General features: G+C 48.3%; 1 protein-coding gene across 1 annotated transcript; it reads left to right on the top strand.

Moving 5' to 3' along the window:
* Window positions 1–13,157: 13,157 nt before the first annotated feature.
* LOC128691683 (DNA-binding protein inhibitor ID-2-like) lies at window positions 13,158–26,821 on the top strand. Its single transcript, XM_070081413.1, has 2 exons — window positions 13,158–15,643; window positions 19,558–26,821. The coding sequence occupies exon 1, from the start codon at window positions 14,054–14,056 to the stop codon at window positions 14,573–14,575; it is 522 nt and encodes a 173-aa protein (XP_069937514.1). The 5' UTR covers window positions 13,158–14,053; the 3' UTR covers window positions 14,576–15,643; window positions 19,558–26,821.
* Window positions 26,822–27,124: the final 303 nt, after the last annotated feature.

Here is a 27,124-nt window from a genome sequence, read left to right as displayed (position 1 = left end):
GCCAGCACTATCTGCCAGCTCCACCTGCCAGCACTATCTGCCAGCACCACCTGCCAGCACTATCTGCCAGCACCACCTGCCAGCACTATCTACCAGCACCACCTGCCAGCACTATCTACCAGCACAACCTGCCAGCACCACCTGCCAGGACTATCTGCCAGCACCACCTGCCAGCACTGTCTGCCAGCACCACCTGCCAGCACTGTCTGCCAGCACTGTCAGCCAGCACTACCTGCCAGCACTGTCTGCCAGCACTGTCTGCCAGCACCACCTGCCAGCACTATCTGCCAGCACCACCTGCCAGCACTATCTGCCAGCACTGTGTGCCATCACTGTCTGCCAGCACTGTCTGCCAGCACCACTTGCCAGCACTATCTACCAGCACCACCTGCCAGCACTGTCTGCCAGCACCACCTGCCAGCACTGTCTGCTTGCACCACCTGCCAGCACCACCTGCCAGCACCACCTGCTAGCACTGTCTGCCAGCACCTCCTGCCAGCACTATCTGCCAGCACCACCAGCCAGCACTGTCTGCCAGCACCACCTGCCAGCAGTGTCTGCCAGCACAGTCTGCCAGCACTACCTGCCAGCACTGTCTGCCAGCACTGTCTGCCAGCACCACCTGCCAGCACCACCTGCCAGCACTATCTGCCAGCACCACCTGCCAGCACTATCTGCCAGCACTGTGTGCCATCACTGTCTGCCAGCACTGTCTACCAGCACCACCTGCCAGCACTGTCTGCCAGCACCACCTGCCAGCACTATCTGCCAGCACCACCTGCCAGCACTATCTGCCAGCATCACCTGCCAGCACCACCTGCCAGCACTGTCTGGCAGCACCACCTGCCAGCACTATTTGCCAGCACCACCTGCCAGCACTATCTGCCGGCACCACCTGCCAGCACTATCTGCCAGCACCACCTGCCAGCACCACCTGCCAGCACCACCTGCCAGCACTATCTGCCAGCACCACCTGCCAGCACTATTTGCCAGCACCACCTGCCAGCACTATTTGCCAGCACCACCTGCCAGCACTATCTGCCAGCATCACCTGCCAGCACTATCTGCCAGCATCACCTGCCAGCACTATCTGCCAGCACCACCTGCCAGCACTATCTGCCAGCACCACCTGCCAGCACTATCTGCCAGCATCACCTGCCAGCACTATCTGCCAGCACCACCTGCCAGCACTATCTGCCAGCACCACCTGCCAGCACTATCTGCCAGCACCACCTGCCAGCACTATCTGCCAGCACCACCTGCCAGCACTATCTACCAGCACCACCTGCCAGCACCACCTGCCAGCACCACCTGCCAGCACCACCTGCCAGCACTATCTGCCAGCACCACCTGCCAGCACTATCTGCAAGCACCACCTGCCAGCACTATCTGCCAGCACCACCTGCCAGCACTATCTACCAGCACCACCTGCCAGCACCACCTGCCAGCACCACCTGCCAGCACCACCTGCCAGCACTATTTGCCAGCACCACCTGCCAGCACTATTTGCCAGCAGTATTTGCCAGCACCACCTGCCAGCACCACCTGCCAGTACTATCTGCCAGCACCACCTGCCAGCACTATCTGCCAGCATCACCTGCCAGCACTATCCTTCAGCACCACCTGCAAGCACTATCTGCCAGCACCACCTGCCAACACTATCTGCCAGCACCACCTGCCAGCACTATCTGCCAGCACCACCTGCCAGCACTATCTGCCAGCACCACCTGCCAGCACTATCTGCCAGCACCACCTGCCAGCACTATCTACCAGCACCACCTCCCAGCACCACCTGCCAGCACCACCTGCCAGCACTATCTGCCAGCACCACCTGCCAGCACTATCTGCCAGCACCACCTGCCAGCACTGTCTACCAGCAGCACCTGGCAGCACCACCTCCCAGCACCACCTGCCAGCACCACCAGCCAGCACTACCTGCCAGCACCATCTGCCAGCACTGTCTGCCAGCACCATCTGTCAGCAACACCTGCCAGCACTATCTGCCAGCACCACCTGCCAGCACTATCTTCTAGCACCACCTGCCAGCACTATTTGCCAGCACCACCTGCCAGCACTATCTGCCAGCACCACCTGCCAGCACTATTTGCCAGCACCACCTGCCAGCACTATCTGCCGGCACCACCTGCCAGCACTATCTGCCAGCACCACCTGCCAGCACTATCTGCCAGCACCACCTGCCAGCACTATTTGCCAGCACCACCTGCCAGCACTATTTGCCAGCAATATTTGCCAGCACCACCTGCCAGCACCACCTGCCAGCACTATCTGCCAGCACCACGTGTCAACACTATTTGCCAGCACCAGCTGTCAGCACCACCTGCCAGCACTATCTGCCAGCACCACGTGTCAGCACTATTTGCCAGCACCACCTGTCAGCACCACCTGCCAGTACTATCTGCCAGCACCACGTGTCAGCACTATTTGCCAGCACCACCTGTCAGCACTATCTGCCAGCACCACCTACCACCTGCCTGTGAAGGTGTCTTCACAAAATACAATTTCAACAACAAGAACATCAACTGGGACCAGGTAAACCATGTCCTAAATGAAACATGTTGGGAAGATATCTTAAATGACATGGATCCAAACCAGTGCCTTGAAAGGATCAACTTCCTGGCAGCTGAATCATGTTCTGGGCATATTCCCCTAAGAAAGAGGAAGAGCAGGAGTAAACTGGAGGGAGAAAGACGCTCCCTCTACAGAAGACGACGAAGAGTCACTGAGCTCCTCAAGTGTGCTAGAATATCTGATACACGAAAGGAGGCGCTGACCAGGGAAGTGGAAACTATCGAACTTAAGTTAAGTGACTCTTACAGGAACCAGGAGAGACAGGAGGAGCTTAAAGCTATTAGTGAAATTGAAAGAAATTCAAAATATTTCTTTTCATATGCCAAAAACAAGGCAAATACCACATCTAGTATCGGGCCCTTACTCAGACAGGGTGGGACTTACACAGATGACAACAAGGAAATGAGTGATTATTGAAATCCCAGTACGACTCTGTGTTTAGTGAACCGCTAATCGGTCTGAGGATCGACGACCCAAATAATTTCTTCATGAATGAGCCTCAAAACTCCATAAATGTATGCCAGATTTCCGACATTACCCTAACTCCGATAGCCATTGGCAACATACCCATGCAATCAGCCTCGGGCCCAGACTCGTGGAACTCTGTATTCATTAAGAACTGCAAGAAATCCCTCTCGCGTGCCCTAAGTACACTATGGAGGAGGAGCTTGGACATGGGTGAAATTCCACAGTCACTTAAAACAACGGATATAGCCCCACTCCATAAAGGTGGCAGCAAAGCATTAGCTAAGAACTATAGACCAATAGCTCTGACGTCCCACATCATAAAAATCTTTGAAAGAGTGCTAAGAAGAAGGATTGCAAATTACCTGGATTCCCAAAATCTGCACAATCCAGGACAACATGGGTTCAGGGCAAGTCGCTCCTGCCTCTCTCAACTACTGGATCACTATGATATGGCCTTGGATGCACTGGAAGAAAATCATTATACAGATGTAATATACACAGGCTTTGCAAAAGCATTTGACAAATGCGATCATGGCGTAATAGCCCATAAAATACGTGCTAAAGGGATAACTGGGAAAGTGGGGAGATGGATCTTCAACTTCCTAACAAATCGAACACAAAGAGTAGTGGTCAACAGAGTTAAATCGGAGGTTGCCATAGTGAAGAGCTCTGTTCCACAAGGCACAGTACTCGCCCCCATCTTATTCCTTATCCTCATATCAGACATAGACAGAGATATACATCTCAGCACCGTATCATCCTTTGCGGATGATACTAGGATCTGCATGAGGCTGTCATCTGCTGAGGACGCGGTTAACCTCCAAGAAGATATAAACAAAGTTTTCCAGTGGGCAACGGTAAACAATATGTTCAATGAGGACAAATTCCAACTACTCCGTTATGGAAAACTGGAGGAGATAATAACTAGAACAGAGTATACTACAGACTCTGGCCATACAATAGAGCGGAAAAATAATGTAAGGGACCTGGGAGTAGTAATGTCTGAGGATCTCACTTTCAAGGATCACAACAGTGCCACGATCGCACGTGCAAAGAAAATGATAGGATGGATAATGAGAACGTTGCAAACGAGAGATGCCAATGATGATCCTTTTCAAATCACTTGTTCTCTCTAGGCTGGAATACTGCTGTACATTAACATCTCCATTCAAAGCAGGTGAAATCGCAGATCTAGAGAGTGTACAGAGATCCTTTACTGCACGTATAAGTTCTGTCAAGCACCTTAACTACTGGGAACGCTTGGAAGCACTTGACTTGTACTCGTTGGAACGCAGGAGGGAGATATATATCATAATCTACATTTGGAAAATCCTGGAAGGAATGGTCCCAAATCTGCACACAGAAATCACTCCCTACGAAAGTTAAAGACTGGGCAGGCGATGCAAAATGCCCAAAATTAAAAGTAGGGGAGCCATTGGTACACTAAGGGAAAACACCATAAGTGTCTGGGGCCCAAGACTGTTCAACAGCCTCCCATCAAGCATTCGGGGAATTGCCAATAAACCCCTGGCTGCCTTCAAGAGAGAGCTGGACAGATACCTAAAGTCAGTGCCGGATCAGCCGGACTGTGGCTCGTACGTTGGACTGCGTGCGGCTAGCAGTAACAGCCTAGTTGATCAGGCCCTGATCCATCGGGAGGCCTGGTCATAGACAGGGCCACGGGGGCGTTGATCCCCGGTATAACCTCCAGGTAACTAGCACTATTTGCCAGCACCACATGCCAGCACTATTTGCGAGCACCACCTGCCAGCACCACCCGCCAGCACTATCTACCCGCACAACCTCCTAGCACCACCTGCCAGCACCACCCGCCAGCACTATCAGCTCGCACCACCTGCCAGCACCACCCGCCAGCACTATCAGCTCGCACCACCTGCCAGCACCACCTACCAGCACCACCTGCCAGCACTATCTGCCATCATCACCTGACAGCACTATCTGCCAGCACCACTGCCAGCACTATTTGCCAGCACCTCCTACCACCACCATCAATCGCTATCATCTAACTCCACGTGCCACCACTTGCATAATCTACCACCACTTGCATCATCTAACACCACTTGCATCATCTACCACCAATTACATATAAACCACTTGCATCATCTACCACCACTTGCGTCATCTACCACCACTTGCAACATCTACCTCCACTTGCATCATCTACCATCATTTGCATCATGTACCACCACTTGCGTCATCTACCACCACTTGCAACATCTACCTCCACTTGCATCATCTACCATCATTTGCATCATGTACCACCACGTGCGTCATCTACCACCACTTGCGTCATCTACCACCACTTGCGTCATCTACCACCACTTGCATAATCTACCACCACTTGCGTCACCTACCACCACTTGCACCACCTACCACCACTTGCGTCATCTACTACGACTTGCAATACCTACCACCACTTGCGTCATCTACCACGGCTTGCAATACCTACCACCACTTGCGTCATCTACCATTTGCATCACCTACCACCACTTGCGTCATCTACAACTTGTATCATCTACCACCACTTGCATTATCTACCGCAACTTGCGTCACCTACCACGACTTGCAACACCTACCACCACTTGCAGCACCTACCACCACTTGCGTCATCTACCATCACTTGCATCACCTACCACCATTTGCGTCATCTACCACCACTTGCCTCATCTACCACGACTTGCACCACCTACCACCACTTGCATCATCTACCACCACTTGCGTTATCTACCACCACTTGCAACACCTACCACCACTTGCATCACCTACAACCACTTGCGTCATCTACCACCACTTGCATCATCTACCACCACATTTATCATCTACCACCACTTACATCATCTACCACCACTTGCATCACCTACCACCACTTGCATCATCTACCACCAGTTGCATTACCTACCACCACTTGCATCTTCTACCACCACTTGTATCTTCTACCACCACTTGCATCACCTACCACAACTTGCGTCATCTACCACAACTTGAATCACCTACCACCACTTGCATCATCTACCACCACTTGCGTCATCTACCACTTGCGTCATCTACAACGACTTGAACCACCTACCACCACTTGCATCATCTACCCCACTTGCGTCATCTACCACCACTTGCAACATCTACCACCACTTGCATCGCCTACCACCACTTGCGTCATCTACTACCACTTGCATCATCTACCGCCACTTACATCTACCACCTCTTGCATCATCTACCACCACTTGCATCACCTACCACCACTTGCGTCATCTACCAAGACTTGCGTCATCTACCACGCCTTGCACCACCTACCACCACTTGCATCATCTACCACCACTTGTATCATCTACCACCACTTGCATCACCTACCACCACTTGCATCACCTACCAATACTTGCATCATCTACCACCACTTGCATCTTCTACCACCGCTTGCATCATCTACCACCACTTGCATCACCTACCACCACTTGCATCATCTACCACCACTTGCATCACCTACCACCACTTGCATCATCTACCACTACTTGCGTCATCTACCACCACTAGCATCACCTACCACCACTTGCATCATCTACCACCACTTGCATCACCTACCACCACTTGCATCATCTACCACCACTTGCATCACCTACCACCACTTGCGTCATCTACCACAACTTGCATCACCTACCACCACTTGTATCATCTACCACCACTTGTATCACCTACCACCACTTGCGTCATCTACCACCACTTGCATCACTTACCACCACTTGCATCACCTACCACCACTTGCGTCATCTACCACCACTTGAATCATCTACAACCACTTGCATCAACTACCACCACTTGCATCATCTACCATCACTTGCATCACCTACCACAACTTGCGTCATCTACCACCACTTGCATCATCTACCACCACTTGCATTAACTACCACCACTTGCATCATCTACCACCACTTGCATCATCTACCACCACTTACATCATTTACCACTTGCATCTACCACCACTTGCATCAACTACCACCACTTGCATCATCTACCACCACTTGTATCATCTACCACCACTTGCGTCATCTACCAACACTTGCATAATCTACCACCACTTGCATCATCTACCACCATTGCATCATATACCACCACTTGCGTCATCTACCACCACTTGCATCAGCTACCACCACTTGTATCATCTACCACCACTTGCGTCATCTACCACCACTTGCATCATCCACCACCACTTGCATCACCTACCACCACTTGTATCATCTACCACCACTTGCGTCATCTACCAAAACTTGCATCAATTACCACCACTTGCATCATGTACCACCACTTGCATCATCTACCACCACTTGTATCATCTACCACCACTTGTATCATCTACCACCACTTGCGTCATCTACCACCACTTGCATCATCCACCACCACTTGCATCACCTACCACCTCTTGCATCATCTACCCCACTTCCGTCATCTACCACCACTTGCGTGATCTACCACCACTTGCGTCGCCTACCACCACTTGCGTGATCTACCACCACTTGCATCATCTACCACCACTTGCATCATCTACCACCACTTGCATCATCTACCACCACTTGCATAATCTACCACCACTTGCATCATCTCCCACCACTTGCATAATCTACCACCACTTGCACCATCTACCACCACTTGCACCATCTACCACCACTTGCATCATCTACCACCACTTGCGTCATCTACCACCACTTGCATCATCCACCACTTGCATCTACCACCACTTGCATCAACTACCACCACTTGCATCATGTACCACCACTTGCATCATCTACCACCACTTGTATCATCTACCACCACTTGCGTCATCTACCACCACTTGCATCACCTACCACCTCTTGCGTCATCTACCACTTGCGTCATCTACTACTACTTGCACCACCTACCACCACTAGCATCATCTACCCCTCTTGCGTCATCTACCACAACTTGCATCGCCTACCAACACTTGCGTCATCTACCACCACTTGCATCATTTACCGCCGCTTACATCATCTACCACCTCTTGCATCACCTACCACCACTTGCGTCATCTACCAGGACTTGTGTCATCTACCACGACTTACACCACCTACCACCACTTGCATCATCTACCACCACTTACATCACTTACCACCACTTGGGTCATATACCACCACTTGCATCTTCTACCACCACTTGCATCATCTACCACCACTTGCGTCATCTACCACCAATTGTATCACCTACTACCACTTGCTTCATCAACCACGACTTGCGTCATCTACCACCATTTGCATCATAGACCATCACTTGCATCATCTACCACCACTTACATCGTCTACCTCCACTTGCATCACCTACCACCACTTGCATCACCTACCACCACTTGCATCATCTACCACCACTTGCATCATCTATCACCACTTGCGTCATCTACCACCACTTGCATCATCTATCACCACTTGCGTCATCTACCACCACTTGCATCACCTACCACCACTTGCATCATCTCCCACCACTTGCATCTTCTACCATCACTTGCATCATCTACCACCACTTCCATTACCTACCACAACTCGCATCACCTATCACCACTTGCATCATCTACCAGCACTTGCATCATCTACCACCACTTGCATCATCTACCACCACTTGCATCACCTACCACCACTTGCGTCTTCTACCACCACTTGCATCATCTACCACCACTTGCATCATCTTCCACCACTTCCATCATCTGCCACCACTTGCATCATCTACCACCACTTGCGTCATCTACCACCTCTTGCGTCATCTACCACAACTTGCGTCATCTACCACAACTTGCATCATCTACCACCACTTGCGTCACCTCCCACCACTTGCATCATCTACCACCACTTGCATAACCTACCACCACTTGCATCATCTCCTATCACTTGCATCTTCTACAACCACTTGCATCATCTACCACAACTTGCATTTTCTACCACCACTTGCGTCATCTACCACCACTTGCGTCATCTACCACCACTTGCTTCACCTACCACCACTTGTATCATCTACCACCACTTGCATCATCTACCACCATTTGTATCATCTACCACCAATTGCGTCATCTACCATCACTTGCGTCATCTGCCACCACTTTTGCATCATCTACCACAACTTGCGTCATCTACCACCACTTGCATAATCTACCACCACTTGTATCATCTACCACCACTTGCGTCATCTACCACCACTTGCATCATCTACCACCACTTGTATCATCTACCACCACTTGCGTCATCTACCTCCACTTGCATCATCTACCACCACTTGCATCATCTTCCACCACTTGCATCATCTACCACCACTTGCATAATCTACCACCACTTGCATCATCTACCACCACTTGCATCATCTACCACAACTTGCGTCATCTACCACCACTTGCATCATCCACCACCTCTTGCATCATCTACCACCACTTGCGTCATCTACCGCCACTTGCATCATCTACCACCACTTGCATCATCTACCACCACTTGCGTCATCTACCACCACTTGCATCATCTATCACCATTTGCATCACCCACCACCACTTGCATCATCTACCACCACTTGCGTCATCTACCGCCACTTTCGTCATCTACCACCACTTGCGTCATCTACCACGACTTGCATCATCTACCACCACTTGCGTCATCGACCACGATTTGCATCATCTACCACTTGCATCTACCACCACTTGCATCAACTACCACTTGCGTCATCTACCACCACTTGCGTCATCTACCACCACTTGCATCATCTACCACCACTTGCATCATCTACCACCACTTGCATCATCTACCACCACTTTCAATAACTACCACCACTTGCATCATCTACCACCATTTGCATCATCTACCACCACTTGCATCATTTACCACCACTTTCATCATCTACCACAACTTGCGTCATCTACCACCACTTGCATAATCTACCACCATTTGCATCATCTGCCACCGCTTTCGTCATCTACCACCACTTGCGTCATCTACCACCACTTGCGTCATCTACCACCACTTGCATCATCTACCACCACTCGCATCATCTACCACCACTTGCGTCATCTACCACCACTTGCATCATCTACCACCACTTGCATCATCTACCTCCACTTGCATCATCTACCACCACTTGCGTCATCTATCACCACTTGCATCATCTACCCCACTTGCGTCATCTACCACCACTTGCATCATCTACCCCACTTGCGTCATCTACCACCATTTGCATCATCTACAACCACTTTCATCATCTACCACCACTTGCGTCATCTACCACTACTTTCGTCATCTACCACCACTTGCAGCATCTACCACCACTTTCATCATCTACCACCACTTGCATCATCTACCACCACTTGCGTCATCTACCACTACTTTCATCATCTTCCACCACTTGCAGCATCTACCACCACTTTCATCATCTACCACCACTTGCATCATCTACCACCACTTGCGTCATCTAGCACCACTTGCATCATCTACCACCACTTGCATCATCTACCACTACTTTCATCATCTACCACCACTTGCATCATCTACCACCACTTGCGTCATCTAGCACCACTTGCATCATCTACCACCACTTGCATCATCTACCACCACTTGCATCATCTACCACCACTTGCATCATCTACCACTACTTTCATCATCTACCACCACTTGCATCATCTACCACTACTTTCATCATCTACCACCACTTGCATCATCTACCACTACTTTCATCATCTACCACCACTTGCATCATCTACCACCACTTTCATCATCTACCACCACTTGCATCATCTACCACTACTTGCATCATCTACCACTTCTTTCATTATCTACCACTACTTTCACCATCTACCACCACTTGCATCATCTACCACTACTTTCATCATCTACCACTACTTGCATCATCTACCACCATTTGCATCATCTACCACTATCATCATCTACCACTAGTTTCATCATCTACCACCACTTGCAGCATCTACCACCACTTTCATCATCTACCACCACTTGCAGCATCTACCACCACTTGCATCATCTACCACCACTTGCAGCATCTACCACCATTTGCATCATCTACCACCACTTGCATCATCTACCACCATTTGCATCATCTACCACCACTTGCATCATCTACCACTACTTTCATCATCTACCACTACTTTCATCATCTACCACCATTTGCATCATCTACCACTATCATCATCTACCACTAGTTTCATCATCTACCACCACTTGCAGCATCTACCACTTTCATCATCTACCACCACTTGCAGCATCTACCACCACTTTCATCATGTACGACCACTTGCAGCATCTACCACCACTTTCATCATCTACCACCACTTGCAGCATCTACCACCACTTTCATCATCTACGACCACTTGCAGCATCTACCACCACTTTCATCATCTACCACCACTTGCAGCATCTACCACCACTTTCATCATCTACGACCACTTGCGTCATCTACCACCACTTGCGTCATCTATCACCATGAATAACGTCAACAGTCAGCAGTGTTGTTTTAAGACGACATGTCTGAGAGTTAACGTACACTTGGTGCTGCTGTCACGTACACTTGGTGCTGCTGCCACGTACACTTGGTGCTGCTGTCACGTACACTTGGTGCTGCTGTCACGTACACTTGGTGCTGCTGCCACTTACACTTGGTGCTGATGTCACGTACACTTGGTGCTGCTGCCACGTACATTTGGTGCTGCTGCTGCCACGTACACTTGGTGCTGCTGCCACGTACACTTGGTGCTGCTGTCACTTACACTTGGTGCTGCTGCTGCCACGTACACTTGGTGCTGCTGCGACGTACACTTGGTGCTGCTGCGACGTACACTTGGTGCTGCTGCTGCCACGTACACTTGGTGCTGCTGCTGCCACATACACTTGGTGGTGCTGTTGCCACGTACACTTGGTGCTGCTGCTGCCACGTACACTTGGTGCTGCCTGTGCCACGTACATTTGGTGCTGCTGCCACGTACACTTGGTGCTGCTGCCACGTACACTTGGTGCTGCTGCCACGTGCACTTGGTGCTGCTGCCTCGTACACTTGGTGCTGCTGCCACGTACACTTGGTGCTGCTGCCACGTGCACTTGGTGCTGCTGCCTCGTACACTTGGTGCTGCTGCCACGTACACTTGGTGCTTCTGCCACGTACACTTGGTGCTACTGCCACGTACACTTGGTGCTGCTGCCACGTGCACTTGGTGCTGCTGCCACGTACACTTGGTGCTGCTGCCACGTACACTTGGTGCTGCTGCCACGTACACTTGGTGGTGCTGCCACGTACACTTGGTGCTGCTGCCACGTACACTTGGTGCTGCTGCCACGTACACTTGGTGCTGCTGCCACGTACACTTGGTGCTGCTGCAACGTACACTTGGTGCTGCTGCCACGTACACTTGGTGCTGCTGCCACGTACACTTGGTGCTACTGCCACGTGCACTTGGTGCTGCTGCCATGTACACTTGGTGCTGCTGCTTCCACGTACACTTGGTGCTGCTGCCACGTACACTTGGTGATGCTGCCACGTGCACTTGGTGCTGCTGCCACGTACACTTGGTGCTTCTGCCACGTGCACTTGGTGCTGCTGCCACGTACACTTGGTGCTGCTGCCACGTACACTTGGTGCTGCTGCCACGTACACTCGGTGCTACTGTCACGTACACCTGGTGCTGCTGGCACGTACACTTGGTGCTGCTGCTGCCACGTACACTTGGTGCTGCTGCCACGTACACTTGGTGGTGCTGCCACGTACACTTGGTGCTGCTGCCACGTACACTCGGTGCTACTGCCACGTACACTTGGTGCTGCTGCCACGTACACTTGGTGCTGCTGCTGCCACGTACACTTGGTGCTTCTGCCACGTGCACTTGGTGCTGCTGCCACGTACACTTGGTGCTGCTGCCACGTACACTCGGTGCTGCTGCCACGTACAACACACACTATCAAGGACACTTTTTTAAGAATGACACCTGTTATTATATATCAAGTACAGCACTAATACAATATTAGTGAGGTAGAATATGTAATCAAAATTGTTGTTCCATCATATAAATACTAATAAAAAAGTGGGAAGTATAATAGTATTTATTATTGTGTACAGGATTCATTCAGTTCTCAGCACAGTTGCCAGATACTCTCCAATATGCAATTATAATATCTTTCTTATATTTGTTGTGTTGTAAACAGTATCGGGATTCGCTGTTTTGTTTACTATTTCATAAATCTGGGTAAACATCTTACTCTATTTAACTAGACAAGCGCAGACACTTACAAATGCAACAATACATCAAGCAAACACTTCAGTTTCTCAGGTCTTTTCTACAAACTGCTACATATTTCTCACATATTCCTCATCTCTCACATTACACACGAGAACCCTGAAGGTTTAAACATCTCTGAGACTTTCCTTTGCGATATTAATGATTAGATTGATTCATTCGTGGTAGATTAGCCGCTTAAATTAACACTGTGAAGTGTGTGCTCGTTGGGGTGATAGTTTTCCCACGGTGATGCACGGCACCCTCAGCTTCACAATGAACTCGCGTTCTGGTTGGTTGATGGGCAAGTGGGCGGGGCCACGGAGCACGTTCAGAGTTCTGATTGGTAGTTGCGGTGGTGTTGTTGCTACCAGTGGAGCATCAATGAAGTCAGGGAAGACGAACTCTTACGCTAGTACATACCCGCACACTGTTCTGAGTGGACGAGTGACGCTCACTCTCACCTAGTTTTGTGACTATCTGTGTGCAAAGTGACTGACAGTTAGCGATCACGTTAGTAACAGTGACAGCACATATAGCCGACACCTGCGCACCTACTTTACTGCTGAACTCTGCTGTAGTGAGGTGCATCTGCGCACATCTGTTGTGTGGGCGGCTGTGTGTGTGGTCCCGACACAACACATCTGGACACCTTACTTGACCTCAGTGCCGTCCCGGGGCTTTTAATCACTACCTTCATATCGTTCCTCGCCCCTACCCACCTTCACCATGAAGAACGTCAACTGGGATAAGTCTTGTTCCCGAGCTACAGGAGGCATGAGGTCTTCCTCGAGCTTAGCAGTCAGGTCATCGCGGGGTCAGCCTGAGGTGAGACAAGAGCGGCAGGAGATACGGGAGTACCTGGACAAGTTGCGCCAGCTGGTGCCTGCCTGCCCCAAGGCTGGTAAGCTGTCTCGGCTGGCTGTCATCCAGCATGTCATAGACTACATAGTAGAACTGCAGGATACATTGGTTCACCACCCCGTCAACACTATCCTCGCCACCAACGACGATATCACTAACTTCACCAACTCTTTACACAATCCGCTCTTCGCTCTACAACAAATTAATGCTAACAAAGGTTGCTCCCCGGCATCAACACCAGCAGCCGTCACCAAGAGCAGCAGCAACAGCAGCAGCAGCAGTAGTAGTAGTAATAAGAACAGCAGTACCACCACCACCAAGAAGACCAGCAGCTGCAGACGGCCACTGGGGGTTCTTTCATCACTTAAGAACCACAGAACTCAATGAAAAATATAAAAAAAATAGACAATTTTGAAAGCACCACGCTCTCCGAGTCCCACGTACCAAAGAACTAGTAATAAAAAAGTTAATGTTTTCCGAGTTAGAGTAAGTGTGAAATAACAGATGGTGATGACCAAATACGTCGTGTTAGCCTGCCACCTTGACTACCAAAACGGAGGTGGACGCGGGCCCTGCATCACGCTGCCCCTGACCTGTCCGACGGCTAGCTGCCCATATTGGTAACAAGACCTGCCCCTGCCACCCGGAAGCCCCTCCTGCTTCTCGCATTATAGTCTTCATCTCCTTCCCCATACGTCTCGCACCCCATTATCCCCTCTCCCCCCTCCCATCCAGGGGTTACTGTTGCCGTGGACCTTCCCACCTTCACGTGTGTCCTTACACACCACTGATGCCGCGCCCCCGCCACAGGGTCGTCACTATTAAACCTGTTAAGTTAAAGAACCGTGTCGGGTAGTTTTTTCCTAATGAATAAACCAACAACAACATCTGCTTGTTGACGCGCGGCATGACTGGCTTGTGTCGCCGGCGGCGAGGAACTCATGAGATGTGGGTGGGGCCGCACCTGCTGGTTCCCGCCCCGGGCACTTTTATCACACCTGCACCGCTACTTGGCCTCGCCACGCACACCTGGATGCCACACGTACCCACCCCATACACCTGCATCAATAACTAATTGCGCTCTTCGTCTCGCACCTGGTCTCCAAAACGTGTTTTACATCCACACCTGCACTGATGGCTGGCGTCTCCAGGTGAGCCTGAGCTCTACACGTGTACCTCTATATCCGGCACACCTGCGTCCGTAGTCTGGAAAAGCAGCTCTAGAAGGGCATCATTCTCAGCTGCATATCGGGCCCACCAAGGAAGTGGTGTGATCAATGCCAACATGTGACACCTGCTCCCAGAACTATTAAAGACAGCTGCAACTCCAGCCTGCTCGACAGCTGTAATTGGTCTTGATCGACGGATGTGAGTGGTGTTGGAGGAGCAGGTGCGAGTTTCAAGGAGCAGCTGTCGTAGTTGCAAGCAGCTGTGTCTTCTCCGCCCGTTACCATGGTAAAATATAACTGGCACCTGCCTCTCCTTTACTCAGTAACACGTCATTACCTCGCTAAGATAATAATTGTCCAATAAAGCAAATTAATTCAACAGACCAACAACACGAGTAATTTGATAAAATTTATGATCTAAATTACATTGAAGTTTTTAAAGAATTTGTTTTTCATATTTTATCCTTACATCTCAGCGCTGTATAGCCCTTGTGGTTTAGCGCTTCTTTTTTGATTATAATAATAATAATGTCCTTACATCTGCTACTCCTTCCTTCACTCAGCAGAAAATAGTCTTAATAACTTCGTAGTTGAAAAGCCAAAAGCAAAAATGATCAGTAAAAATATACCTACGTAGGTGTTAGTTAACTGTTGTGGGTAGTATCTTTAAGAGGGGGGCGGGGGGGGGGTCGCATTTCACAGCTAGTGTCAGGCTTTGGTATGAGCTGAGGTAGGATAGTAGCTCTGGTATGAGCTGAGGTAGGATAGCTCTGGTATGAGCTGAGGTAGGATAGCTTTGGTATGAGCTGAGGTAGGATAGCTTTGGTATGAGCTGAGGTAGGATAGTAGCTCTGGTATGAGCTGAGGTAGGATAGTAGCTCTGGTATGAGCTGAGGTAGGATACCTTTGGTATGAGCTGAGGTAGGATACCTTTGGTATGAGCTGAGGTAGGATAGCTCTGGTATGAGCTGAGGTAGGATACCTTTGGTATGAGCTGAGGTAGGATAGCTCTGGTATGAGCTGAGGTAGGATAGCTTTGGTATGAGCTGAGGTAGGATAGCTTTGGTATGAGCTGAGGTAGGATAGCTCTGCTATGAGCTGAGGTAGGATAGCCTTGGTATGAGCTGAGGTAGGATTGTAGCTTTGGTATGAGCTGAGGTAGGATAGCTTTGGTATGAGCTGAGGTAGGATTGTAGCTTTGGTATGAGTTGAGGTAGGATAGCTTTGGTACGAGCTGAGGTAGGATAGTAGCTTTGGTACGAGCTGAGGTAGGATAGTAGCTTTGGTACGAGCTGAGGTAGGATAGTAGCTTTGGTACGAGCTGAGGTAGGATAGTAGCTTTGGTATGAGCTGAGGCAGGATAGTAGCTTTGGTATGAGCTGAGGTAGGATAGCCTTGGTATGAGCTGAGGTAGGATTGTAGCTTTGGTATGAGCTGAGGTAGGATAGTAGCTTTGGTACGAGCTGTGGTAGGATAGCTTTGGTATGAGCTGAGGTAGGATAGTAGATTTGGTATGAGCTGAGGTAGGATAGTAGCTTTGCTACGAGCTGAGGTAGGATAGCTTTGGTACGAGCTGAGGTAGGATAGTAGCTTTGGTACGAGCTGAGGTAGGATAGTAGCTTTGGTATGAGCTGAGGTAGGATAGCTTTGGTATGAGCTGAGGTAGCATAGCTTTGATATGAGCTGAGGCAGGATAGTAGCTTTGGTATGAGCTGAGGTACGATAGTAGCTTTGAGCTGAGGTAGGATAGTAGCTCTGGTATGAGTTGAGGTAGGATAGTAGCTTTGGTATGAGCTGAGGTAGGATAGCTTTGGTATGAGCTGAGGTAGGATAGTAGCTTTGGTATGAGCTGAGGTAGGATAGCTTTGGTATGAGCTGAGGTAGGATAGTAGCTTTGGTATGAGCTGAGGTAGGATAGCTTTGGTATGAGCTGAGGTAGAATAGTAGCTTTGGTATGAGCTGAGGTAGGATAGTAGCTTTGGTATGAGCTGAGGTAGGATAGCTTTGGTATGAGCTGAGGTAGGATAGCTTTGGTATGAGCTGAGGTAGGATAGTAGCTTTGGTATGAGCTGAGGTAGGATAGCTTTGGTATGAGCTGAGGTAGGATAGTAGCTTTGGTATGAGCTGAGGTAGGATAGCTTTGGTATGAGCTGAGGTAGGATAGTAGCTTTGGTATGAGCTGAGGTAGGACAGTAGCTTTGGTATGAGCTGAGGTAGGATAGTAGCTTTGGTATGAGCTGAGGTAGGATAGTAGCTTTGGTATGAGCTGAGGTAGGATAGTAGCTTTGGTATGAGCTGAGGTAGGATAGCTTTGGTATGAGCTGAGGTAGGATAGTAGCTTTGGTATGAGCTGAGGTAGGATAGTAGCTTTGGTATGAGCTGAGGTAGGATAGTAGCTTTGGTATGAGCTGAGGTAGGATAGTAGCTTTGGTATGAGCTGAGGTAGGATAGTAGCTTTGGTATGAGCTGAGGTAGGATAGTAGCTTTGGTATGAGCTGAGGTAGGATAGTAGCTTTGGTATGAGCTGAGGTAGGATAGTAGCTTTGGTATGAGCTGAGGTAGGATAGTAGCTTTGGTATGAGCTGAGGTAGGATAGTAGCTTTGGTATGAGTTGAGGTAGGATAGCTTTGGTATGAGCTGAGGTAGGATAGCTTTGGTATGAGCTGAGGTAGGATAGCTTTGGTATGAGCTGAGGTAGGATAGCTTTGGTATGAGCTGAGGTAGGATAGCTTTGGTATGAGCTGAGGTAGGATAGTAACTTTGGTATGAGCTGAGGTAGGATAGCTTTGGTATGAGCTGAGGTAGGATAGTTTTGGTATGAGCTGAGGTAGGATAGTTTTGGTATGAGCTGAGGTAGGATAGTTTTGGTATGAGCTGAGGTAGGATAGCTTTGGTATGAGCTGAGGTAGGATAGCTTTGGTATGAGCTGAGGTAGGATAGCTTTGGTATGAGCTGAGGTAGGATAGCTTTGGTATGAGCTGAGATAGGATAGTTTTGGTATGAGCTGAGGTAGGATAGTTTTGGTATGAGCTGAGGTAGGATAGCTTTGGTATGAGCTGAGGTAGGATAGTAGCTTTGGTATGAGCTGAGGTAGGATAGTAGCTTTGGTATGAGCTGAGGTAGGATAGTAGCTTTGGTATGAGCTGAGGTAGGATAGCTTTGGTATGAGCTGAGGTAGGATAGCTTTGGTATGAGCTGAGGTAGGATAGTAGCTTCGGTATGAGCTGAGGTAGGATAGTAGCTTTGGTATGAGCTGAGGTAGGATAGTAGCTTTTGTATGAGCTGAGGTAGGATAGCTTTGGTATGAGCTGAGGTAGGATAGTAGCTTTGGTATGAGCTGAGGTAGGATAGTAGCTTTGGTATGAGCTGAGGCAGGATAGTAGTTTTGGTATGAGCTGAGGTAGGATAGTAGCTTTGGTATGAGCTGAGGTAGGATAGTAGCTTTGGTATGAGCTGAGGTAGGATAGTAGCTTTGGTATGAGCTGAGGTAGGATAACTTTAGTATGAGCTGAGGTAGGATAACTTTAGTATGAGCTGAGGTAGGATAACTTTAGTATGAGCTGAGGTAGGATAACTTTAGTATGAGCTGAGGTAGGATAGCTCTGGTATGAGCTGAGGTAGGATAACTTTCGTATGAGCTGAGGTAGGATAACTTTAGTATGAGCTGAGGTAGGATAACTTTAGTATGAGCTGAGGTAGGATAGCTCTGGTATGAGCTGAGGTAGGATAGCTCTGGTATGAGCTGAGGTAGGATAGCTCTGGTATGAGCTGAGGTAGGATAGCTCTGGTATGAGCTGAGGTAGGATAGCTCTGGTATAAGCTGAGGTAGGATAGCTCTGGTATAAGCTGAGGTAGGATAGCTCTGGTATAAGCTGAGGTAGGATAGCTCTGGTATAAGCTGAGGTAGGATAGCTCTGGTATAAGCTGAGGTAGGATAGCTCTGGTATAAGCTGAGGTAGGATAGCTCTGGTATAAGCTGAGGTAGGATAGCTCTGGTATAAGCTGAGGTAGGATAGCTCTTGTATAAGCTGAGGTAGGATAGCTCTGGTATAAGCTGAGGTAGGATAGCTCTGGTATGAGCTGAGGTAGGATAGCTCTGGTATGAGCTGAGGTAGGATAGCTCTGGTATGAGCTGAGGTAGGATAGATAGCTATTAAATGATAAGGGTACATTTCCCTTATTGATTTTTTCTTTTCCCAGCCTGAAGTCTGTGTCAGTTGTGTCCCTCGTCCACGATGCTCCTAGATCAGCACCTGTGTCTTCAGTCACTGTTGGTCATCTGAGGTCTCAGTATGACCACCTGGGCAGCTGCGTCACTATTTGGAATGCTGTGTTGCCATCTTGACCGTCGGGTCACCATCTGGCCTGCGGTGTTACCATCTGGATCATGAAATCACGATCTAGGCCACCACATTCCCATTTATGCTACAAGGGTCACCATCTGTTCCACTAGGGTCACCATTTACGCTGCCATGTCACCATCTGTGGCACCAGGGTCAGTACTGGACCACCATCTGTGCTGCCTGACCATCTGTGCCACCACTGGCCCACCACCTTGGCTGCCAGACCACCATCTGTGCTGCTATATCTAACTGTGGTGCCATGGTCACTGTGTGCTGCCCTGGCTCCAGGGTCACCATTGTCAGAACTACCATCTGGGCACCAGAGTCACAATCTGGGCTATTAAGAGTAACTTTAAGTCTAGAGAGATCATCAATGGGAGACCTCATGATAACACAATAGACTTCTCTCGTTATGTTTTCACATTGGCATTCAGACTTATAGTGATTATGTTCGTGATTATCACGCTTGTGGATTGTCAGTCGTATTATACTGATGGTGGATAACAAGGGTGCTGTGTGCTGGGGTGGAGTTAACTGCAGCTACGCCTGAACACAGTATTTCATTAATGATTGTTGTGGCTACCACGTGGTCTTCCCACCTGGTCCAAAAACACCACTTTTCTTCCTCCTGTATGTTGCCAAGTGTTAGAACAGACTGTTTTTCTCTACAGGATTATTTTCGCTACATTGGTACTAAAATTCCTTTCTTATTTAGAAGCAAAACTGCAAAGAGCTAATAATATAGTGTTTGGGAGGTGGTAATAATGAACAGTTTAGAGCAGTTGGTCCTGCTGCATATCACCAGAACTAGACTCTCCAAGATAAATTAAATATTAATTCTCACTGGGGACTAAAGGGCATAACACAACAGTTGGCTTGATCCCATGTGTTGAATCATTGACTAACAAAAACCGTTAAGCAGGGTACAGGAGGACATCTGTCCAATAATCGGCGAGATCAATTATTTAATATCTGGCCAGCTGCTACTTAGCGCCAGCACACGTAACCAGAAGGTCCATCCGTCAGCTGTTCCGGCTCTGACCACCACCATTCATTACTTCCATCACCAGTTGAGTTATATTTTATGGTCACTGTGTTAAAAGTCATTTGCAGAACTATTCCTAAGAATAAGGTGGTCGTAACACTATAATGCTTAAGCAAGATAAGTTGTAATTCCTCTTGGAAGGGTACACAAAGAGGGCCGTCTGCAGGAGGCTGTCACAGCCTGGCAGGGTGCGACAGCCGGGGAACATCCGGCTGTGTATGTGTGTGAGTGCCGCCACCACACGTGTAGGGAGGCTGCAGCTGCTCATGTATCTGTAGCCTAACACCCGTCCTCCCAGCTGTCCACTGTCTATGCGTCTGTCTGTTCAACAGGCCGCCAGGTATGCGGGCCACACGTGTGTAAACGTTGCTCCTGGTGTCTGTTAGTCAGTACCTAGACGGCCAGGTACCACAATACTTTAGCACCGCCCTTACCTTTTAACTTTGTTTACCGTTGTTACCCTCGTCTTCACTACCAACATTTCTGAGATAGCTGTACCAGCTGCGTAGGCATCCATCTGTGTCATTCTGGAGGAGCCCCGAGCAGCTGTGGCGGTCTTCATTTATGTCAATGTTAATTATGTGCGCAGGTTTACAGAGAGAAGTGTTGCCATAGTGGCGCTGCTCTCTCAACACCACACCCACCACCTGTTCCTTCATCCACTACCTTCTTCAACACTTCCACACTTATTCATGTTAGCAGTGAATTTGATTTTTCCTTTATTTTATTTGTGACCAAAAGTTGTCGTAAAACAGTGTTAGTAAGTTAAGAAACGGGGAAAGGACTGAATGGTGTAAGTTGGCAGCAGTGGTAGGGAGAAAGGTAAGTTTGGTGAGCAGTGTAACCACCCAAGTGCCGACACTGTCTTCTCCACCTCACATGACTCCATCTGTTGCTTTATTATCTCGTTACATAGTCAGACAAACTTTGCGTGTTTCGTTATACTTCTCACCTCGCTTGGACGTATTTTGAGAGGAGTATTGAGACTAGGAAGGTGCCAGATGTATGTGTGTGTGTGCGTGTGTAGACACGTGTGTTACTGCCAGCCCTTGTGGTCCTTGCCTGAGGTATGTGGGTGTGTGGGCGTCAAGGTGCTGCTGAAGACCTCACCCACACCCGTCTTGTGTCACAAGGCCTCACCCACACCCGTCTTGTGTCACAAGGCCTCACCCACACCCGTCTTGTGTCACAAGGCCTCACCCACACCCGTCTTGTGTCACAAGGCCTCACCCACACCAGTCTTGTGTCACAAGACCTCACCCACACCCGTCTTGTGTCACAAGGCCTCACCCACACCCGTCTTGTCACATGGCCTCACCCACACCCGTCTTGTGTCACAAGACCTCACCCACACCCGTCTTGTGTCACAAGGCCTCACCCACACCCGTCTTGTCACATGGCCTCACCCACACCCGTCTTGTGTCACAAGACCTCACCCACACCCGTCTTGTGTCACAAGACCTCACCCACACCCGTCTTGTGTCACAAGACCTCACCCACACCCGTCTTGTCACAAGACCTCACCCACACCCGTCTTGTCACAAGGCCTCACCCACACCCGTCTTGTCACATGGCCTCACCCACACCCGTCTTGTCACATGGCCTCACCCACACCCGTCTTGTGTCACATGGCCTCACCCACACCCGTCTTGTCACATGGCCTCACCCACACCCGTCTTGTCACATGGCCTCACCCACACCCGTCTTGTGTCACATGGCCTCACCCACACCCGTCTTGTCACATGGCCTCACCCACACCCGTCTTGTCACATGGCCTCACCCACACCCGTCTTGTCACATGGCCTCACCCACACCCGTCTTGTCACATGGCCTCACCCACACCGGGTTACCCTAAAACCTAGCTTATTAGTATCAGTGTGTGTGTGTGTGTGTGTGTGTGTGTGTGTGTGTGTGTAATATTATATAATGTGCCGAATAGGTAAAACTGGTCAATTATCAAGAACTTATTTAAAATTATCCTTTCTAAAATTTTCTCTTATACCTTTAAAGATATATTTTTTTTATTTATGTCGATGGAAAAATTAATAATTTTGTACCAAAAGAACCTTAGAAAACTTACCTAACCAATTATAACAAGTGCAATTTAATAGAGCCTAATCCAACTAAATATATTTTAGATAAGCTTACAATAATTTAATAATAAACAAACTTAATAAAATATATTTTTTTCGTCAGGTTCAGAATGATTTTTGCGAAATTATTGCAAACACAAATTTTCGCTTGTCTTATTAAGCAAGAAGAGCGTTGTTATTTAAGCCAAAATAGCAAGTTTTAGTTATTCGGCCACACACACACACACACACACACACACACACACACACCAAGTGCAAAGTCATGAAGATTGGGGAAGGGCAAAGAAGGCTGCAGACGGAGTACAGTCTAGGGGGTCAGAGACTACAAACCTCACTCAAGGAAAAAGATCTTGGGGTGAGTATAACACCAGGCACATCTCCTGAAGCGCACATCAACCAAATAACTGCTGCAGCATATGGGCGCCTAGCAAACCTCAGAACAGCATTCCGACATCTTAATAAGGAATCGTTCAGGACCCTGTACACAGTATACGTTAGGCCCATATTGGAGTATGCGGCACCAGTTTGGAACCCACACCTAGCCAAGCACGTAAAGAAACTAGAGAAAGTGCAAAGGTTTGCAACAAGACTAGTCCCAGAGCTAAGAGGTATGTCCTACGAGGAGAGGTTAAGGGAAATCAACCTGACGACACTGGAGGACAGGAGAGATAGGGGGGACATGGTAACGACATACAAAATACTGAGGGGAATTGACAAGGTGGACAAAGACAGGATGTTCCAGAGATTGGACACAGTAACAAGGGGACACAGTTGGAAGCTGAAGACACAGATGAATCACAGGGATGTTAGGAAGTATTTCTTCAGCCACAGAGTAGTCAGTAAGTGGAATAGTTTGGGAAGCGATGTAGTGGAGGCAGGATCCATACATAGCTTTAAGCAGAGGTATGATAAAGCTCACGGCTCGGGGAGAGTGACCTAGTAGCGATCAGTGAAGAGGCGGGGCCAGGAGCTCGGACTCGACCCCCGCAACCTCAACTAGGTGAGTACAACTAGGTGAGTACACACACACACCATAACAATGATCAAGTCCTCTTGGAGGTTTGCTCAGCAAGTGTCAGTGTCCCCCCACCTCAGCTGGGAGGGAAGGAGAGGACACACAAGACAGTTCTCCAACAACTTCCGTTGTGTCCCCCCCCCTCAGCTGGGAGGGAAGGAGAGGACACACAAGACAGTTCTCCAACAACTTCCGTTGTGTCCCCCCCCTCAGCTGGGAGGGAAGGAGAGGACACACAAGACAGTTCTCCAACAACTTCCGTTGTCACACTTCTTCTAACTTAATATTAATTAGAATGAAACCTTATTCTCTCATTTTCTTATTATTGGAAGTGTTAAACCACGCGCAGTATGTCACATAAACCACGCGCAGTATGTCACATAAACCACGCGCAGTATGTCACATAAACCACGCGCAGTATGTCACATAACTGCTGGAAAGTGGAAACAAGTTTGGACCATGGAAGGGGAGGATAGCTCCAATTCCTTGATCCAAGAGCTCGTCGCTGGCATAAGCCTTCTTGAGGGGCAAGTGACCTTAGGAGGCTCTCTTAGGAGGCTCTCTTAGGAGGCTCTCTTAGGAGGCTCTCCTAGGAGGCTCTCTTAGGAGGCTCTCCTAGGAGGCTCTCCTAGGAGGCAGTAACTGGACTGACAACAGTACTTCCGCCAGGGTGACAATGACATTAAAGCTTCTCACAATACTACTACTACTACTAGTAAGCTTACTAGTATTACTAATACTAGTATTACTAGTATTACTAATATTACTAATATTACTAATATTACTAGTATTACTAGTATTACTAGTATTACTAATATTACTAGTATTACTAGTATTACTAATATTACTAGTATTACTAGTATTACTAGTATTACTAATATTACTAGTATTACTAGTATTACTAATATTACTAGTATTACTAGTATTACTAGTATTACTAATAATACTAGTATTACTAGTATTACTAGTATTACTAATATTACTAGCATTACTAGTATTACTGGTAAACTCAACAGTACTACTCATAGGATCCACAGTAATAATATCTGTTTCTGAAAGTACATGTACAAGATTCTAGCTGACGCCAGTGACGTACTACTATATAGAAAGCCCCAGCTGTATAGCCCTTGTGGTTTAGCGCTTCTTTTTTTATTATAATAGAAAGCCCCTTGTTATGCAGAGCTTTTCTGGCAAATTAGGTCAGTTTTGTCCCAAGATGCCACCCACACCAGTCCACTAACACCCAGGTACCCATTTTATTTATGGGGAACATGTACAACCGGTGTAAAACACGCCCAATTTTTCTACCCTAGCAGGGAATCGAACCTGGACACTCTCCGAATAAAGAGAGAGCTTTAGTCACCAGGCCACGGGGTTCAGAACAGTACTACTGCTAGGCTCAGGAGAGTACTACTGCTAGGTTCAGGACAGTACTACTGCTAGGTTCAGAACAGTGCTACTGCTAGGCTCAGGACAGTACTACTGCTAGGCTCAGAACAGTACTTCTGCTAGGCTCAGGACAGTACTACTGCTAGGCTCAGGACAGTACTACTGCTAGGCTCAGAACAGTACTACTGCTAGGCTCAGAACAGTACTACTGCTAGGCTCAGGACAGTACTACTGCTAGGCTCAGAACAGTACTACTGCTAGGCTCAGAGCAGTACTACTGCTAGGCTCAGGACAGTACTACTGCTAGGCTCAGAACAGTACTACTGCTAGGCTCAGAACAGTACTACTGCTAGGCTCAGGACAGTACTACTGCTAGGCTCAGAACAGTACTACTGCTAGGCTCAGGACAGTACTACTGCTAGGCTCAGGTCAGTACTACTGCTAGGCAAAGCTGTATAGCCCTTGTGGCTTAGCGCTTCTTTTTGATTATAATAATAACTACTGCTAGGCTCAGAACAGTACTACTGCTAGGCTCAGGACAGTACTACTGCTAGGCTCAGGACAGTACTACTGCTAGGTTCAGGACAGTACTACTGCTAGGTTCAGAAAAGTACTACTGCTAGGTTCAGAACAGTACTACTGCTAGGCTCAGGACAGTACTACTGCTAGGCTCAGGACAGTACTACTGCTAGGCTCAGGACAGTACTACTGCTAGGCTCAGGACAGTACTACTGTTAGGCTCAGGACAGTACTACTGCTAGGTTCAGAACAGTACTACTGCTAGGCTCAGAACAGTACTACTGCTAGGTTCAGAACAGTACTACTGCTAGGCTCAGGACAGTACTACTGCTAGGCTCAGGACAGTACTACTGCTAGGCTCAGGACTACTACTGCTAGGCTCAGGACAGTATTACTGTTAGACTCAGGACAGTACTACTGCTAGGTTCAGAACAGTACTACTGCTAGGCTCAGGACAGTACTACTGCTAGGCTCAAGACAGTACTACTGCTAGGCTCAGGACAGTACTACTGCTAGGCTCAGGACAGTACTACTGCTAGGCTCACCAACTATCACTTCTGGCTGCTGGGACGTACAGACGGAAATCCATTCATCAAGGGTTACCGTAGCTTTACGTGTGGGATGTATAACAATGTCACGAGATAAAAGTGTGTTGTGACAGTAGTCACGAGATAACAGTGTGCTGTGACAGTAGTCACGAGATAAGTGTTGTGACACAGTAGTCACGAGATAACAGTGTTGACACAGTAGTCACGAGATAACAGTGTGTTTTGACACAGTAGTCACGAGATAACAGTGTGTTGTGACAGTAGTCACGAGATAACAGTGTTGTGACACAGTAGTCACGAGATAACAGTGTGTTGTGACACAGTAGTCACGAGATAACAGTGTGTTGTGACAGTAGTCACGAGATAACAGTGTGTTGTGACAGTAGTCACGAGATAACAGTGTGTTGTGACAGTGGTGTCATTCTCTCTCATTACCCCAAACCTATTTTTAATTTTTATCATTATCATCCTCATTTACAACATATCGTCGGAGCAACATTAAAGCTTGTGTGTGAGATATATATATATATATATATATATATATATATATATATATATATATATATATATATATATATATATATATATAATGTATATTATATTTGTTTGTGTAAATATTATCATTGTAAATTTAGATGTAATAATCTTAGTGAAATAAATTATTTTTCCAAAGATTACGCATTTGTTTTTGACCTGTTGTATTAGTTGAAGATTTTATGTTTGGTCATAAGAGGAATGAGAGGCCTGGGGAAGGGACGGACTCGGGAATGAGAGGCCTGAGGAAGGGACGGACTGGGGAATGAGAGGCCTGGGGA

This window comes from Cherax quadricarinatus, chromosome 6 (genome assembly GCF_038502225.1).
Source record: "Cherax quadricarinatus isolate ZL_2023a chromosome 6, ASM3850222v1, whole genome shotgun sequence".
Classification (NCBI taxonomy): Eukaryota; Metazoa; Arthropoda; class Malacostraca; order Decapoda; family Parastacidae; genus Cherax; species Cherax quadricarinatus.
The sequence above is the reverse complement of the archived record's forward strand: the minus strand, read 5'-3'. Positions and strand labels throughout refer to the sequence as shown.

Coding starts and splice junctions, on each gene's coding strand:
- LOC128691683 (XM_070081413.1), top strand. CDS start 14,054: ATGAAGAACGTCAACTGGGATAAGTCTTGTTCCCGAGCTACAGGAGGC.